The sequence below is a fragment of the Barbus barbus genome (assembly GCF_936440315.1).
Source record: "Barbus barbus genome assembly, chromosome: 13".
NCBI classification, from domain to species: domain Eukaryota; kingdom Metazoa; phylum Chordata; class Actinopteri; order Cypriniformes; family Cyprinidae; genus Barbus; species Barbus barbus.
The window spans coordinates 12,004,580-12,025,000 of record NC_136741.1 but is presented as its reverse complement, the minus strand read 5'-3'; the positions used below and the strand labels follow the sequence as shown (position 1 = coordinate 12,025,000).

General features: G+C 38.5%; 1 protein-coding gene across 2 annotated transcripts in view; it reads right to left on the bottom strand.

Moving 5' to 3' along the window:
- The window catches only part of LOC306878679 (regulatory-associated protein of mTOR-like), a 273,686-nt gene that overhangs the window by 45,498 nt on the left and 207,767 nt on the right, over nt 1–20,421 (bottom strand). For both annotated transcript variants that reach the window (XM_079431159.1, XM_079431160.1), the window contains exons 19-21: nt 14,807–14,927; nt 14,452–14,592; nt 14,035–14,190 (exon numbers count right to left, since the gene is read on the bottom strand). In XM_079431159.1, coding sequence (XP_079287285.1) covers nt 14,035–14,190; nt 14,452–14,592; nt 14,807–14,927 — 418 coding nt within the window. The remainder of the gene's footprint in view (nt 1–14,034; nt 14,191–14,451; nt 14,593–14,806; nt 14,928–20,421) is intronic.

Here is a 20,421-nt window from a genome sequence, read left to right as displayed (position 1 = left end):
GTCGTCTATGCCCCGCCTCGCTCAAATGCTTCATTTTCTACAAAGTCCTTCCTTCCGACAAGCACGGTCTGCTCTGATTGGCAAACTGGCACAGTGCATTGCGATTGGCCGAACACCACAAGCTGAGTCGGAAATGTAACGCCCCTTTCCACGATCGCGAGCTTCAGTTTCAAAATTAAAGACAGTTAATAATGTCCTTAGTATTACCATCAGTTCACGCGTGATAGACACAGTGATGAAGCTTGTATGTGTTTGCAAACAAGCCGTGATTAAGACCATTTCTGACGGGCTGTACACTCCGCTGTGATGTGACTAGGGATGGGTACCGAAACTCGGTATTAAATCGGTCTCGGGGCTAAATTATGAAAGACCGGAGTATTGATAAACTCTGACGTTATCGGTACTTCTGTCGGTATTGGAGAAATTAAGAAAACACACATACATTTATTGTTGCTCTCTCTCTCTCTCTCTCTCTCTATATATATATATATATATATATAAATAATGTCGCCAGCTGTTTTTATGTGCAATAATATTCAAACATTTGTCTATGATGCATTTTTGTTATGCGCAATTCAGAAGCCAGATCGCGCTCACGCGGATGAGCTTCAGCACACGCAACATGAAAGTCCTGTTTAATTATGATAGAAGAGAAAACCAACTATTCAAACATCTGCTCACACTTTAGGCCTGTGGCTGTTATATTAAGCTAAGTATTTTTTATTTTTTTTCGATTTTGGCTTCCAAGGATTATAGCCGCATTTCTCCCTTCCCTTCATAGCGGCGCGGATTCGTTCCTCCGAACCAAAACTTATCTGAATCAGCTCAATCAGTGATTGTTATAAAATGCCGTCTTTACTGTTGCTACATTGCAGGACATATTTGATAGTAAAACGTTGAGAGTACAATCTGAACAAGTAACGCTGTTCAGGCTGAAATGTGTGTGCGCGCGTGTGCCTGCGCGGCGGCGTGCTCCAAAACGGACAAGCACACTTTGAGCTTCGGGCGCGTCGAAATAACACACAAAAATATGCCAAAAAAATACACACACAATCCCCCGGTTTCACAGAGAAGGCTTAAACCTAGTCCTAGACTAAAATCTAAGTCTGAGCTGTTTCAACTGAAATAAACTTGCTCTGACTGATCTTAAAATATAACAGTGCCTTTGTTTTGTCTCAAGATAGACACCAGTAATGTTTTTTGCCAAGTACGTTTATAAAAATTACTTAAATGTCCTAATTGAACTATGGCCTAATCCTGGTTTAGTTTAAGCCCTGTCTGTGAAACCGGGCCAATGTGTCAAAATGGCCGGTTATGAGAGTCTTCACTTTTATGTTTTAAGTGGACGAGAACAGTTGGGAGAAAATCCGATGCGTGTCAGTATATTGTCTTAAAGTGTCAGACTGGAGCTTGAGCCATCAATGTTAATCAAAGAACAAAATGCAAAGAGAAAATCACCCACAGCTCTTAATCTGAACAACGTTATAGCTTTAATAAACATAAATCTATCAGTACATACACTGAAAACTATGCAGTGCTCATTTACATTTGATTACTTTTGTAACTATTACTTACCTGAACATTAATATTAGTAGACCTTCATGGAAAAATGAAAGCACTGTTTATTTCATTTTGTTTGTGTGTTTGTTTTATTGTATTTGTCAGTTTGTTTTACTTTGTTTCTTTGTTCATGTTGTTACTGTATCTTATCTTATGTATATAAAACACTAAAAACACCTGCACACTGGTGCATTTACAAATTGATGAAGAGCAGGCATTTTTAGTGTTTTATATACATAAGATAAGATACTGTAAGAATATGAACAAAGAAACAAAGTAAAACAAAAAGTACCGATAAGAATACCGTTTAAGTACCGGATCGATAAGCAGTATCGATAAGAGTAGTAATACCGTTAAAACCTTAACGATACCCATCCCTAGATGTGACCCTGTCTCTCTCTCACACACACACACACACACATAAACCGCGATTAAGACACAAACCGGAGTGTGTTTGAAGCAGCCATTTTAGGAGGACATGGCAGAGTCTTAACTTTGATAAAGAATATCTCTTTGGTTTTGAGACTTTAGTCTTTGCAACTTCAGGGATCTTATCTATGCACAATCAGCTTGTAACACTCCAAAGAGAAAGAAAAACTTGAAATCGCATCATATGACCCCTTTAAAGAAATTAATACTTTTATTCAGCAAGGATGTATAAAATGGATAAAAAGTGATAGTAAAGATTGTTAGAAAAGATTTCTATTTTGAATAAATGCTGTTCTTTTGAACTTTTTATTAATCAAAGAATCAAAGAAAAAAGTATCACAGGTACCAATAAAAAAAAGAAAAGAAAAAAAGAGCACAACAGTTACAACACTGATAATAAATCAGCATATTTCTGAAGGATTATGTGACACTGAAGACTGGAGCAATAGCTGATGAAAATTCAGTGCTGTGTCTCAGAATGAAATTATATTCTAAAGTATATTAAAATGGGAAACCAATATTAGAAATTTCAATAATATTTCACAATATTACTGTTTTTTCTGTATTTTTCGATCAAATAAATACAGCCTCGATGAGCATAAAAGACTCCATTAAAAACATAAAAAATCATACTGATCCCAAACTTGTGAACAGCAGTGTGTCTGTTTGTGTGTGTATGTGTATATATATATATATATATATATATATATATATATATATATATATATATATATATATATATATATATAAGGGCCGGGACTTTAACGCGTTAATTTAGATTAATGAATTACACAAAAATAACGCGTTAAATTTTTTTAACGCATTTTAATCGCACTTATTTTTGCACCGTGGAACGTTTCTCACTGGATGAGTTTCGGCGGACCGATTATACTGGAGCACCAACTAGCGTTCAGACAAAAACAAACCACAGTGAACATGGACAAAGAAGCTGATGAGACCGCTTTGGTTGGCCCTGTGGATGGGAAATTTAAAAATCCATATGAAAAAACTTACTTCTCACTGTTCTCAGGTCAAATATTTATATGTGATTAAAATGCGATTAATTTCGATTAATTAATTACAAAGCCTCTTATTAATTAGATTATTTTTTTTTAATCGAGTCCCGGCCCTAATATATATATATATATATATATATATATATATATATATATATATACACATACATATATATACACATATATATATATATATATATATATATATATAAACATTTCTTTAATCTGTTGTTGCTCAAAAAAGGAATTTGCATATACAGTATATAAACCATTGCTCTTATAATTTTTATATTTATATAAATGCCATTAATTTTATCATTATTATTGTTAATATCATAATATGACAAATTCCATTTTAAATACAAATACTATTTTATTTATTTACTTATTTATTCTCTCACTTTTTTATCCTCTCTCTCTTCTAACCCCCTCCCCTCTCTTTCTTGTTCTCTCTCTGGCTTTTTTTTTATTTTTATCTTTGTTTGTTAGTTAGTTAACTTGTCTGGTACTTGTGTTCTTATGTTCTATACTTGCTTTTGTCGGTTATTCCTCGACTTTTACAGTAATGCCACCTTTGTATATAATCACAGTGTATCTGTCTGTAATGTGTCCAGATAAAAAACAAAAACAAAACACAAGCCCTAACTGTATTACCAGCCACAAAATAAATCAATAAAATTAATACATCTTTTTGTAGAGATTTGATGCAGTTTTCCATGCCAGATATATAAGAGAAATGTAAACTTCTGTTTAACCTTTATTGCACAAAAGTCTATAATAATACAAAAACACAACGTAACTTGAAATATTTATATTCCTTATAGTTCTATAACATTCCAGCACTTGATTTTTTTTTTTTAATTCTCTGATATATTCTGTACTGTGTAGTGAAGTATACTACATTAATATTCAGATGGCACCCCTAGCCAAAATATTTGACCTTTTATACATTGTTGTCAAATACTCTGCAACTTCAGTTTAAACAAACACCTGCTATAAAAGACACCACGAATCCATCAGTAACCGTGGTAACTAAAGGTGCTTTGAACTCTGGACTCTGCTGTGTTAGCACTTAGTTTCCTCCATTGCCTGGCTACTGATTTCTGCATGCAAAGCACAGCTACTCCTGGAGGTTAAATAAGGACTGTACAAACAGCTTCATTACTTTAAATGAATTAGTCACAGATTATATAAAACCGAAGAGGGGATAAGGAGGAGGATATAAGGAAAGAATGGGCTGACAGGAGGTTAGAGGAGAAAGATGAAATGAAGAGGTTTTGTAAGGTGCTGGTGTAGATTCTGCACTGATGTTACTCAGAGGTGTGTCACGTTCCCTCTCAGGATACAAGGAGGTGCGGAGACGTGGAAGTTCCAATAATCCTTTTTATTGAAGACACACACACTGAGACGAGGAGCTTGGGGAGAGACGAACATCAATGACGATAAGACCGGACACAGGGGCTAGGAAACACAGGGCTTATAAACACAGGGAAATAAGGAACAGGTGTGGACTAATCAAACACAGGGCTAGGGACTAATTAAACTAATGAAGACAAACGAGGACAGGAACAGGAAGGCCAAATATGGGCACGGGAGGAGGGGAAACACAAGACAAGGACTGACATTACGCCCCCCTCCGGAAGGCGTGTCCTCACGCCTAACACCATCCAATGGGGAGGGGGGGGTGGGCGCTCTGGAGGCCTCCAGGGCGGTGCCCGTTCCAGGGGCCATGGCGGGTCAGGGGACTCGGGAGGCCATGGCGGGTCAGGAGACTCGGGAGGCCATGGCGGATCTGGAGACTCGGGAGGCCAGGGCGGGTCAGGGGACTCGGGAGGCCAGGGCGGGTCAGGGGACTCGGGAGGCCAGGGCGGGTCAGGGGACTCGGGAGGCCACGGCCTATTTTTTTTGGGCCCGAGGGGTTCTGTGGCCTTGGCCCTTGGCCCGGCCACACAGGCTGTGACCCTCTTACCCCCCCCCCCAAAATTTTCTTGGGGAAGCTCCCCCCTGGTAGCCACAGAGGAGCGGGCTCTGTTGGGCGCTCTTGCAGCGCGGACTCTGTCGGGCGCTCTTGCAGCGCGGACTCTGTCGGGCGCTCTTGCAGCGCGGACTCTGTCGGGCGCTCTTGCAGCGCGGACTCTGTCGGGCGCTCTTGCAGCGCGGACTCTGTCGGGCGCTCTTGCAGCGCGGGGCTGGACGGAACCAGCGGGAACTCAGGAGGGCACGTGCGTGGAGCCGGCACGGGAGGGCACGTGCGTGGAGCCGGCACGGGATGGCACGTGCTTGGAGCCAGCACTTGGGGGCGCTCGGGAAGCGCGGACACTTGGGGGCGCTCGGGAAGCGCGGACACTTGGGGGCGCTCTTGCAGCGCGGACACTTGGGGGCGCTCTTGCAGCGCGGGGCTGGACGGAACCAGTGGGAACACAGGAGGGCTGGACGGAACCAGCGGGAACTCAGGAGGGCTGGACGGAACCAGCGGGAACTCAGGAGGGCTGGACGGAACCAGCGGGAACTCAGGAGGGCTGGACGGAACCAGCGGGAACTCAGGAGGCCTGGACGGAACCAGCGGGAACTCAGGAGGGCACGTGCTTGGAGCCGGCACGGGAGGGCACGTGCGTGGAGCCGGCACTGGAGGGCACTTGCGAGGAGCCGGCACTGGAGGGCGCTCTGGAAGCGCGAGTTCACGGCGGGCTCGGGAGAGCCGCTGACGAGGACGGGCTGACACTGGCTCGGGCCCGGACATCTCCCAGACACCGGCAAATCCCTCCTCTCCAGGTTAATCCCGTGGTGTCTGGGAGGTTCATGGGGCGGTGGTGACAGGCCCCGAGCCGGAAGAGCTGGAGGATGACGGCGTCGTGCAGCTCCGCCTTCCTGGCCAGCCCGCAGAACTCCTCTGTGTACTCCACGAAGGGGAGGTCCCGCAAAACGAGGGCGCCGAGACGGGCAGTGAACTCCATCGCCGTGGAGGGAGCGGGGAAAAAGGGGCAAACAAAAAACTTTCAAAAACGGAAAAAAAAGGCGGGGATGGAAAAGCGCCGCTTACTTCTGTTTGGTCCGGTCTTCTGTCACGTTCCCTCTCGGGATACAAGGAGGTGCGGAGACGTGGAAGTTCCAATAATCCTTTTTATTGAAGACACACACACACTGACGAGGAGCTTGGGGAGAGACGAACATCAATGACGATAAGACCGGACACAGGGGCTAGGAAACACAGGGCTTATAAACACAGGGAAATAAGGAACAGGTGTGGACTAATCAAACACAGGGCTAGGGACTAATTAAACTAATGAAGACAAACGAGGACAGGAACAGGAAGGCCAAATATGGGCACGGGAGGAGGGGAAACACAAGACAAGGACTAACAAGGTGTGAGGGGATGACAAATTAAAAAAGAGAATATGAAGAAAACTAAAAACGACAGCAGCAAACAAAATGACAACAGCCACAAAAGACAGAAAAATAAGTTGAGAAAAAAATGTCACGACTGAATGAGACCGAGAGAAGTGAAATGACTGAATGAGACCGAGAGAAGTGAAATGACTGAATGAGACCGAGAGAAGTGAAATGGATTTAAAGATGAAGAGATGAAAACAGCCTGAATGTGCAGATCGAAATGCTTTTAGAAGCAGAAATTTGTGAAAATGTTGATAAATTGAGTTTAATGCTGATAAGGCATGTGTAGCTATTGTGTCACAAATGCACTATCCATTCACGAGCCTCTCATACAATTCATAGCTTTCAGTCATGTGACCGGCTCGAAGACCTGGAGGGCAAAACATCCATAGAACTGCAGGACAAGCCTGTCAATTTTCCATCTGTTTCACAGCCGCATATATTTAGATCACCTCTCAAAAGAATAAAACAAAGGTATGTGAACAAAATGCAAAGTTTTTGGCCATTGCAATCCATATTAAACACCCGCGGCAATATTTCAATCATAAAACAGTGCAACAAAACGTTGTAAAAACACTTAAAGTGCCTTAATATATTTAAAACAGTAATATTCATGAATGATGCATAGTTTGCATAGGCAAGCAGATGAGGCCGGAATATGAACGCAATCTGCTTAATGGTTCAGTATTTCCTTCTAATGGTTTTCTATGTGAAACCATTTAACGTGAAACTTTGCACATTGCATTTATATTCTGGCTTCATCTACTTGCCTGTACAAAATATACATAAAAAATAAGGTGTTTACTGAATTTCGCCTTTTAATATCTGTGTTTTACAACATTAATGCAAACCGCGTAAAAATAACTGTCGGTCAGTGGAGCAAAGCTTCATTTTGCCCTTCAGGTGGGCGTTCCTATAAGGGTGTGACATCATGTGAAAACTATTCATTGATGTGAGTAGATCTATTTGTATGATGCACAGAACTGCTGCCTATATAAACAATAATAATTCATTTATGAGGTCCCATTTCAGTTAGGATGCTGACACAGAAGGCAGCTGTCTATGTATGCAGTTGGCAGCTCACTGGGTTTTGCAACAAAGCCTCAGTCTTACCGTACAATGACAGAAGTAACAATATGAAGGATGTGAAACTGAAAGCAAAATATAAATCAGGTGAGGTGTCAACGAGTGTGAGAGAGGACTAAAAAAAAGAACAGCAGGTTTGATTGATGAAACTAAATTAGCACAATTTAGAGTATATATGTTGAAATAGGACTAAAATAAATTGAGAAACATTCTGCTGCAGTGGGATTTTGAGGTTTCTAGTCTCTTAATTTAACCATTTATCAGCTCTGCCTGCAGAGGCCATAAAAAAACAAGATTAAAGAACAAGCATTTCTGTATGTCTGATTCTTAGCCTTCCTTCTAAATTCTCACAGGTTCAGTACATGTAAAAACTGTATCAGTTCACATAAAAATGTAAATTAAGCCATCATTTATTCATCCTCAGGCTGTTCATTTTCCATGAATTAACAGAGAAAACAATTTTATTCAGAGGAACTCTGACAAAATATGCAACAGCAATTAACCAAAAGAGAACAAAAGGATTATTACCATACCAAACCTCTGTACGTAAACCTATGTTTTTCTCTTACTTGTAAAAAAAGAAAAGAACTTTTGCTAAATGCACAAGCTGCTATTTTATAATATCATATAAAAATGAATGACACTGATGAACTGTCAGATTCACACCAATGACAACCGGCAAATCTAGTGTGGCACATCTAAATGCAGTATGTTTGAATATATAGCCATGAATTTTGGTCTAGTTGTTACACGGAGATATCATACGTTTTAGAACATATTTTTAAATGTTTGTAGGGCTTCCCTTTTGACATAACGTACCCAGTAACAACCTCCCCCCTGAATTCTGACAACTACAAAAATACAGTGAGGTGTGTTCCTAATCTATGACTCACTGTAATCATCTTTGATCCTTGATTGTAATAGTCATCCCTCAAAACTTTACGAGCGTTACACTGGTTTGCTTTGTCTAACCAAGAGTTGTAGTTTGCTTATGATATGCTCATGCAGCAGTTGGGTGTTTTGAGCCACTGTCCAGTCTCTATTTCACACAGTGCAATGAGAAACAGCTTTGGGCTGCTCTGAAACAATCACTGAATATGAGAGAAGTTGTGCTTTGAAGCCAAATACATGCTGAAATGAATAATTTACTGAAATCTGGACGTGAGACTATTTTCTCCACCATCTCTGATGTAATCAGCCGGGTTTTCTCTGCATTAGTACTGTTTTGAACTAACTGCTGGAATACATTTGCTTACTAGATCCTTGGACTTAACATTTTCCAGAAGTTTACCAGTTTAAAATGAACTGATCGCAAACAAAAGAGGAAACATAATGACGTCTCTTGTCCAAAAACCTTTTTTTTGCTTGTATATACTGTATGTAATATAGTCGTATGGACTGCCCTGATCACGGTCTACTTTTGTTTATGGAAAAGAAAAGCCTGGGCACTCTGCAAAACATCATATTTTATGTTTATTGGATGAAGAAAATCACACAGTTTTGGAATGACATCAGGATGAGCATATGATGACTATTTTTTGATGACCGGGGGGAAATGTTCTCAATAATTATGGATGTAAACATATTATACTGTAAAGCAGGCATCAAAACAGCGCTCTGACAGTTTGCTTTAAATATGGGTTAATGTCACATGGAAAGTGTGTCAGAAATAATGGTTGCATATCTATTATGGGCCTGCAGTATGTGCAGCTCATGTTGACCTGTTAAAATCAGCCATCAGGTCAAAATTATAGTGAGATTAATAAAATATAGATGAAGAGTGTTATCAAAAGTGGTGTGTCCAGGGCCTAAAATTAACACTGGCCAAGCACCAAATGGGATTTAAAAAAAACACACACACAAAAAAAAGCTTCAGTGCAGTGGCGTAAGTTTGTCTTAAAATGTGTCGGGGACTAGGTTGTGGGCGGGTGTGTGTGTGTATTGGTGTGAGGTTGTCATGGCAATCATATACATTGTGGGTTGATTTCGCTTTACTGGATGCACTATAAATGTTGAAAGAAGCAGGAAATACACATGCATAAATTCATTTGTACAGAACATCATCAGACTTCTCTGCATCAGTTCCCACTCATGTGCGCACATTTCTCAGTGCAATGTACAGTAGCCGCACAAAACCAACAACACATGAGTGGCAGCAGTGCAGTATCCTCTCTTTTACTTTGCGATATAAGCCTCCAACATGCCTATTTTTTCAAATAGTTTCAAAAAGTGATTATTATATTATATTTTCGATTATTATAACAGCCTAGCTTTCTAACATCCCCATGTTTAAACTAAAATAAATGTTTAATGATTGTGAGTTATATACTTTTTTCTGCATGTCATGTGCAGGACTCCATGAAGGGGGGCGTACACATTTTCAACATAGGCATAGTCAAGGACAGTTAAACTTATTCCAGCAGGTTTTCATATAGAGATCTGTGTCAGTGTAAAATCAACACAAAATCTAATTTGAAGCCAAAATACGTAATTTCTTACGATGCAGAATCAGAATTTGAACAGCCTCCTTACACTATAATATATAAAATATACATCACTAGAGCATCAATCTCACAGTCAGTACGCCAATGACACAATATTTTATTAAAGGAGTCATCGGATGCAAAATTCACTTTTCAAGTTGTTTGAACATAAATGTATTGGAAGTGTGTGTACACATCCATCCTAAAATGATAAAACATGTTTTTTAAATCCCTATTTTAAAATCCCTTTTCTCAAATCAGGCTGTTCTGAGAGCCCTGGCAGAATGATGTAGTTCTGTACAGGCCGCTCCCACGATAGTTGATTGACAAGGTCATGTTACCTTAGACCCGCCCTGAGTGAGCTGTCATCCGTCCACCATTGTGTCGATTCTGGTGCAGGGGAAGACAAGAATGTCTCTGATTTAGAGATTGAGGTGTTTTGTTTTTGTTGGACGTAATAATGAATAAAGCAGTCATCATTTATTCCCAACATCTGAGCCGCTAAAGACACAGAGGATTAATGTTACTTTCGCTTTGAAGTGAATGCGCCGATCCCTGATCTGCTTAATGCGTCTATGTTCGTGCAAATCATTTATGATCCAGCTTCATCTACAGAAGTGAGTATAACTGTTCTGTTATTTATGAATCTTTGCAAATCGCCTTTCCTAATAAAGTGCTAGTTAGCCAATTTCGCGGCTATAGTAAACAGTGCTGCTCGTTACAACTCGGAAGAGAGGGGCGGGGCTGGCAGAGTTCATTTGCATTTAAAGCAGCATGGACTAAAAACGGCTTGATGAAAACAGAGCTGATTTTTACAGGTTAAAGAAGGTGTTTTTACAGTACCATTGAGAAATTTTAACCAAAGTATGTTTTTCATAAAGACTTTTCATTAAGACCCTAAAGAATCATATCAACTTGTGGAAAATGGGCATCCGACGACCCCTATAATCCATTCCTTTATTTAATTCCACTGTTTTAGCCAAAATCATGGCCACATTTTATTTGTTTCTTATTTTAGTTAAATAATTGGGGCAAAATAATACAAGATGCTCATGTTTGAATTAAAATGGAGGGAATTAATAACAAATGATTTCTTAGTTCATATACAGATATCTTTTTTCCACGTGCAGGAGTAGTTATTCTGTTCTGTTAAAAAAGGACAGAAAACAATTATAGAATGTGCATGACATGTTGAAATGCATGTCATTTTATTAGTGGAATTACTAAATGTAAATTAAAAAATTTGTATGCGTGACAAATATTAAGTTATGTGACAATACAGACATTGAGTATACTGTAGGTATAAATCTGTATTGAACAAGCAACCACTTTTAATGCTCCGATGCAAAGTAAACCACCTTATTTTATGGTAAAATAATATGATTCAGTGATATAAATAATAATGCACACCTGTTAAAATATACAAAAATATGGTGTAGTACTATGTAGCATAGAATAAAACGTAAGCACAAGCTCACGGTCTTGACATTTACTATGCTGCTTGAATAAGTACTACTACTTATTTATTTTCTCATCTAACACAAGCAATCAAACCAACATTAGGCAAGTTGGTGCTTTGAAGAAAAACAGACACGCAACATGATAATTACAGAAAAAAAAGATGAGAATGCACCTTTCTGTAAACAATACAAAACTTGTCCTATAGCATCTTGTGATCACTGCCAAACTTAAGAACAAATAAATATGCATAGGCTAAATCACATCATACACACGCTTATAATTCTTCATAAATAAATAAAATAACATTCCAATGTGAGCCTATAAATAGGCCTATGATTGCCGTTATTATTGAATTTCATTAGTTCCATTATGATTTATGCACGGATGTTCACGGAAAAGTGCGCAAGACACGATAGTTACAATATCATTATTATGATTAAATAAGAAAAAAAGACATATAACCAAATTAGGCTATGTTTATTTTCATATTAAATATCTCAGCACACCATTAGATATGACATTAAGCGCAACTTGTGTAGATTTCGCTCTGGAAGTGATCTGTTGATTCTGCTAAACTTTCATTAAAACTGAAACTAAAATGGAAACTAAACTATATAAAAACTAAAAAATGTGTTCACAAAATAAAAACTAAACTAAAACTAACAAAAATATTAATGAAACTAATAAAAGCTAAACTGAATCTCTTAGCAAATTTGAAAACGATATTAAAATAAAACAAATTTAAAAATTCAAAACTATAATAACCTTTGTTCATATTGAGCACTGCATTTTTCCCCATTCAAAACTATACGAGTGAGATGTCTTGGGTATTCTATAGTCTTTGACTGTACCAACCAAAAATCAGAACTCCAAAGATTCTCCAAAAAAAAAAAAAAAGATCCAAAATAAATTTTTGAGCAAGTACATAACCAGCCAGTGTTCAAAACTATCTCCTTCACATTGGCAAATTTATAATAATTTTCTAATCTGAGTGGTACTGGTAGGAATTTTCGGGAAATTCAAGCATGCCGCTGCATCATTACGTCACATCCGTTAACAAAGAAGTTGTCCCGGCTCGTAGACTATATTGCATTTCAATTTGACGGCGGACTGTAATCCAGAAAGGATTGTGTGTTTATGAAACACATGACTGAAATTAGATTATATTCCAGTTTTAAATGTGCATCTCAGATAGCCTACATCGGATTGCACAAGATTTGTATTTTAAAGAGAACCAGTTCTAAGGAAGAATGATTTGCCTTTTGGGTTAAAAGAATTTCTTTATACAAAATTCGAATGGTATGATACTTAGAGATTAGACTGTACAGAAATTGAAATCTATATGCAACTACACACTAAATACACGTAGTCACGCAATGCTGATGTTGTTAACATTAACAAATTGAGAACAAAGTATAACAGTAATAATAATTTGCACGGTTTGATGTGATATGATGTAATGCTTTTTTCCTTAGTTGGTCAGAACAAAAGTGTCAGACTTGTTACTTACTCGTTCAGATGACAATATCCGGTAAAAATTCATATTTGGGTCATACTTCCAAGATGTAGAATCTAGTATTCAGAAGTACAGTGAATATACACACCAGTGCGGTGACTGACAGCCACACATCAAAACATTAGATTCATCTGAGACAATCACATCATCCTCAAAAAACCCAAATCATCAGATGATCCATAGGAAATTACTACATAGACTCTATTTGTCCCCTTCTATATGCACGTGTCACCTGTCAAGTGTCACCTTCCTCAAATTGCAATTTATGTCCGCAGGGGGCACTCTGTACATTTAATTTTTTTTTGGAATGCTCTGCACTTTCTCATTTCTGGTCTCAGCTTGCTCATGACATATCATTCCTATTAGAAAATGATGTGGTTTTGACTCCAGATCTTTTCTTCTTAAAAGATTTTTCTGAATTGGCTCTGTCGCCGCAACAGAGAAAGTTACTTTTAGCTGCTCTTACTGCTGCAAAGAAAATGTTAGTCAGTCGCTGGATTCCTCCCCATTCAGTGACCAGACGTGTATGGGGCTTATCTTTGCTGGACATTGTTTCTATGGAACTATCTACAGCTCGTATTCATGGAGCAAAAACAAAAACTTTGAAGACCTGGAGTGCCACTTTTGACATTGTTAAATCTTTTGTTTCTTCTTTTTGATGTATGATTTATTTATTTTTTCTCTTGTGATTAAGTGTTACACTTTGTACTTTTCTCCACTGCAATGTTTTGTATTTTCCTCAGCACAGTGTGGGTCTGCCTAGTGGGCTGGTGGGTGGGGGGTATGACTGCAGTCTAGATTGGAATTGGTGTGTTATGTTTTGTGCTATCCTGAACTGACTGCCAATAAAATAATTGTTCACAAAAAAAAAAAAAAAACATGTTTGATTCATCTGCACTGCACTGCACAACCCACACAATGAATATAATTCCTCAAATAACTGCAATTGCAGGTTTCAAACAGAGATGGCAACAAAGAGGCAAAACTTACAGACTGCAGCTTTAAAGAAGCATTTGGTCTATTCAGAGAGACGTTTTCAAAGGAAGCTTATGAAGGTCTTGTCTATGACTTTTGCTGAAACAGGGAGTCTTACCAATGAGAGAATTCAAGGAAGAGTATGAGCTGACTCTCCTCATCTTGTCAATGGTTTCAAAGGAGAGGAGGTATTCATCATTATCAGGGCTGCCCAAAGTACTGCTGGCACTGCTGCTGGTGCTCAGGTTCCCTGGAGAGAATGCTGCCAGACCACCTATAACACATATAACAAAAATAAGCACTGTTAGGAATAGGGGTGGGTGATATGGACAAAATCTTTTATCGCAATATAAGGAATTTAATTTTTTACTTATAAAGAGGACCTATTAAAAGTACAATATGACCCGCAGTTAAGCAGCATGATTTTATGGCAATCACATTGATCTTGTGAACTTGAAATATATAAAAAAATTAAAACAGAAAATTTTGTACCAGAGATTTCAGGCTTAGTGATGTAGAGTCGAGTTTGACTCACCCTCCTCATTGAGATTGAGGTTCTGAAGACTCTTATTGATGGTTCGAGCAGTGGTGGCAGCTCTTAGGTTTGTATAGGAGTTCACTGATCGTAAACGAGGGATGGCAGGACTGTCCCTACCCGGGGTAACATTTCCTGTCTCTACACGCACACACACAAACAAATCAAGGCAGCTGAAACATCAGGTATACAAAGGACCATGGCTGGGGAATATATCTATAAATAGATAGATAGTACATGCGCAGTATACATAATTGTAAGCAGCATGTTAGTACTCTATTCAGAAATTACACTTCATTTATTGCTGTTGTTTAAACTATAAATCATTAAGAAATGAAAGTTATTAAATAATTACCTGTGGAATTTGCAGGAGAGTGTACAGCATAGTTTTTCTCTTCCTCCATGAACTGCAGAGCCACAGTACAGAAATTACTCTCATACTGTACGACTAGGTGACTAAGAGCAACAACCAGCTCCTAAACATGACAAAAAACAGGTAAATAAAAGTTATTGTATGTAAACAAAGTCATAGCAGGTCATCATGAGCCAATGCAGGTCATCTAAAGTCAGTATAGATCAACATGGGCCAGTTAGGTAAACAATAGTCACTACAGATCAACATGAGTTAATGAAGCTAATCAAGAGCCACTACAGGTAGACTGTTTTAATTACTATTTTGCTCTCACTAGCTCTTCTTAAAAAGGTCCTGCGGTGTGGCGAATGAAGTAAAAAACATTCCATGTAGTAGTCGCTCAGTTAATATAATGCCATATATTAATTCTGTAATAATTAGAATTACCATAAATATAAAAAGTATTTAATGTCAACTACAACAATACAAGAGTGATGACATGTCATAAATCAACACCAGTAAAGAGTCAGTACAGGGTAAGAGAGTCAACACAGGAAGACACATCTAAACAACTGGTTAAACAAAACTGGATAAAACAACAACAGTATAAGAACATGTGGGTTATAACAGAAACACATTCAAATCAGTTGAGATTGTAGACTGCCATTTTGAATTACTCTTTATTATAATCACTATTGAGCTGCAAACTGAAAAAGCCCATGATATTTTTATTTTTGCTAGGAACTTCAATAAACATGTTAAACTACATTACCAGAGGGGAGAACATGTTGGACCTTTACACAAGTATCATCAATGCATACAGGGGTAACGCAGCTACCCCAGTTTGGATTTTTTTAGACCACATCATTGCTATGGTAATTGCTGTATACAGGAAATGTACACTTCTCAAACAGACCAAACCTGTTGCAAAGCTGATTACTACAGGCCAGAAGAAACAAGCTCAGATTTAAAGGGGTCATAAAATGGAGAATCAAAATGTCCTTGATCTTTATATAGGTTACTCTACTTACTCTCAGAGCTGACTAACATTAAATATTCTTTTCTACCCCTCTGAAATACTCAGATTTGAAATCTGGAGAATTATGATGTCGTATGTAATCAAAGAGGTGTGTTCCGAACAACTCATGTCTGTCCATCAGCGATACAGCTGTTGAATAAAGATGTTGAGTAAGTCCGTCAAACTCTAATGTTGTTCTGTCAGCGGATGTAAAGAAATTGCACCTCCAAAAACTGTGCAGAGCCTTTCTAAAGATCTGAGCTTTATAAATGCATGGCTAAAGTTTATTTTTAATAACATACCTGAGCAACTGAAAGATTAAGTTTATTTGTTCTTCACATTTCACATCAGACTGTTTTGTGAATTATTCTTAACATGCTGTTCATTTTCCACAACATCTTTTACTGAATCAAATCTTACATCAAGTCTCAGCTCAGCTTGTGTGCGCAAATATTTGAGTTAGCCTGAGCTTGTGTGCAGCATAGTAAATCTGGTGGAGAATTGTATAATGACAGCATTCTGTTCATTTAGATTATTTTCCTGACCAATAACGAAGCTCATTAATCGATCATTAACCAGTAAGATTGAAGTCTTTTTTTGTCACATCATACACACCTGCAGCGCTTCTGTGAATGGAGAAAAACAGAAATCAAGTATATAAAAGTAATAAAATAAATAAGACTGCATGAAATATATTTCTCCTAAATAATTAACAGAAAAAAAACTCTGTGACAAGCATAGGCTACACTTTTTTTTGTGAAAACGCATTCTATTTTTCTTTATATCTTTATTTTATAAAACACAACTGATCGTGCAGGCATCTGTCTCACACACACAATATATCAGTTCTAGCATTGCTGACATTTGAGCCATTTATCATCAATCTAAAATGCAGTCAACCAAACAGAAAAGTTACACTGCTCAATTTAAAAGGTCCACTGTAAAATCAGTGTTTTATGTGGATATTGGAACACGATTCAAGTACAAAGCCTTGTTTATATAAAGAATAATAGTTTAGCAACCACATGTTTCATGGCGAAAAGATTTATACATCTGGAGCAAAAGGTTTCAGGTTTGCTTTAAAGGTGCCATAGAATGCATTGATATAATATTTTAAATTGTTCTCTGATATCTACATAGAAGGTATGTGGCTTAGGTAAGGGCACAAATTCTCCAGAAACAGTTTTACATGTCCATTTACCACCCTAGGATTTCTCCCCAGAAGGAAACGGTCTATTATTGGCTCATGTGGAAGGGTCATGAATAATACAAATCAAATCACTTTTATTGTCACATCACCACAGGACATTGGTGAGTGAAATTCTTGAGAGCGTGCTCCAGACAGTGCAGAAACAATTTACATATAGACATTACCATTACATACTTACAGACTTATACAGATGACGAAATACTCTTTAGCTCTGCTCTGATTGGCTGTTTCAGAATGCGGCTCAATGTTGAGCTCTGCTCTGATTGGCTGTTTCACAGTGCGGCTCATTTCAGTAGCTCACAGGAAGGAAACACTGGGAAAATATATATTTCAATACTTTCTCGCGCAGTTATAACGCTGGGTAATTATACTGTAAATAAAATGCAGGCATCAGGGAGCCTGGGCATTGAAACATTCAAATGCACGATCGTTTTACTTTCAAGATTCGTGATCGCATGTACTCTGTTTATTCTATGGAGCGGCAGTACTTACCACACATTTTACAAGATCAGATGCTTGTCAGTGGTGCTCAGGATCTATAAATCATTCGCCATCATCCATCATCGCTCATTACATGCAGTGTGTGTTCATTCATACTCGAAGCCGGAGGGCGCTCTCGCTCAGAAAGTTGCACCATGAAATTCCTAATATATACTGTATAACATTGTTACCTAGTGCTTATATTACTTAAATGCCATTCATTGCATTTGTGGCCAAAGACGCGAGGAGCGTCTCGCTGCAGCCTGCGGTGGACATCCAAAAACATCCACATGACGTCACAAGCCACGCCTGTGTCCAAATACGTCACATACTTATTATTTTGAAACAGGAAGAAGCATCGACAAGAAGATAAGTCTAATTGTTTGCAAACCGCTAAGAAGTTGTTTGCTGTGTTGGTAAGTAAAAAAAAACAAAACATCTTTGGTCTTTACGAACACTTAAAACGTTGACAACTTGAATGTTTGCGTCGTTTGTGTGCATGTGTAAACAACAGTTCAGCATGCTTATGTGTTTTGAACTGTACACAGGCACATTATTACTTAGATATCACTAACATATATATATGTATGCATGTTTGTTTGTGTGTGAGTGTGTTATCCAGCAAGACAGTGAAATGATGTGGTTCCTCAACCAAGATACTGCGCAAAGGTTCTGTGATCAGTGTCAATATCATGTGTGTGGGGAGAGGTAAATACATATGTGAGAGGGATAGAGTTTGTAAAAAAATTGCACATGATTTCCCGAATCTATATCGTTGCGTTAAACTAAAGATCGATTAAAATCGGAGAATCTATATTTTTTACCCAGCCCTAGTAAATACAGTTTTCCATTCTTTGGCACCTTTAAATAAATTCATTTTAGCTTGATGTTTGATGTTGTTTATAATAAATTACTTTATAGCCTAAGTTGTGTTTGATGTTACAGTTTAATATACAATTTTATAGCTACTTATTTTTCATTCTTGTTCTGTTCTGAATACAGTTAAATGAAAGGATTTGTTATGGAGTGAGGGGAGCTAAATAGGCTATATAGCGTTTGTATTGTTTGCAAATGTTTTGTTAAATTTACCATTATTTAATATACATATAAATTAATGTAAGTGTTTGCAATTACAAGGTTAACAGGTGTTTTTGGAGTAAGATTTCTCTTTCATGAGATTACTTCCTCTTTTTGGCCAGATTACATTTCTCCATGTTATAAGGTCTAGGGGCAAGGCTTCTAAATCGTCAATTTTGTTTATATTCAAATGATGATTGAATACAGCCGCCACATTTACCAATTTCAAGATTGGCAGCACACAGTGGTGAAAAACATTATTTGATCCCCTACTGATTTTGTACGTTTGCCCACTGACTAAGAAATGATCAGTCTACAATTTTAATGGTAGGTTTATTTGAACAGTGAGAGACAGAACAACAAAAAAATCCAGAAAAACCCATCTCAAAAAAGTTCTAATCTCAGTTTGTTACCTGTATAAAAGACACCTGTCCACAGAAGCAATCAATCAATCAGATTCCAAACTCTCCACCATGCCCAAGACCAAAGAGCTGTCCAAGGATGTCAGGGGCAAGATTGTAGACCTACACAAGGCTGGAATGGGCTACAAGACAATCGTCAAGCAGCTTGGTGAGAAGGTGACAACAGTTGGTGCAATTATTCGCAAATGGAAGAAACACAAAATAACTGTCAGTCTCCCTCGGTCTGGGGGTTCATGAAAGATCTCACCTCGTGGAGTTTAAATGATCCTGAGAACGGTGAGGAATCAACCCAGAACTACACGGGAGGATCTTGTCAATGATCTCAAAGCAGCTGGGACCATAATCACCAAGAAAAGAATTGGTAACACTACAAGAACACCATCTCCACCTTCAAACATGGAGGTGGAAACATTATGCCTTGGGGGTGCTTTTCTGCTAAGGGGACAGGACAACTGCACCGCATCAAAGGGATGATGGACGGGGCCATGTACCGTCAGGGCCAGGGCATTGAAGCCAACCAGGGCATTGAAAATGGGTCATGGATGGGTATTCCAGCATGACAATGACCCAAAACACGTGGCCAAGGCAACAAAGCAGTGGCTCAAGAAGAAGCACATTAAGGTCCTGGAGTTGCCTAGCCAGTCTCCAGACCTTAATCCCATTTAAAATCTGTGGAGGGAGCTGAAGGTTTGAGTTGCCAAACGTCAGCCTCGAAACCTTAATGACTTGGAGAGGATCTGCAAAGAGGAGTGGGACAAAATCCCTCCTGAGATGTGTGCAAACCTGGTGGTCAACTACAAGAAACGTCTGACCTCTGTGATTGCCATCAAGGGTTTTGCCACCAAGTACTAAGTCATGTTTTGCGAAGGGGTCAAATACTTATTTGGCTCATTAAAATGCAAATCAATTTGTAACTTTTTTGAAATGCATTTTTCTGGATTTTTTTGTTGTTATTATGTCTCTCACTGTTCAAATAAACCTACCATTACAATTATAGACTGATCATTTCTTTGTCAGTGGGCAAATGTACAAAATCAGCAGGGGATCAAATATTTTTTTCCCCCACTGTATGAATGTTTCATGAACCACATGTCAGATGCTCAGGGACAGTTCAGTCCAACTCACAAATGTCCCCAGAGAAATCTTCAACATTCCTGTATTCTTCAAGGTGATGACCATCACATGTGCGTAAGAAGAAAATAATGTCCTGCCCTAATGACTATTGTCCCATGGCACTTACACACATACTTATGAAGTATTTTCAAAGACCACATTAAGTTTCCCTCCATATTCAACACCATATAGTATATAAAACATGCCCTTGGCCTGTTTTTCTTACCTGGAAAACAAGGACACCTATTTAAAAATTATGTTCATTGATTTCAGCTCAACACAGAACGCAATCATTCCT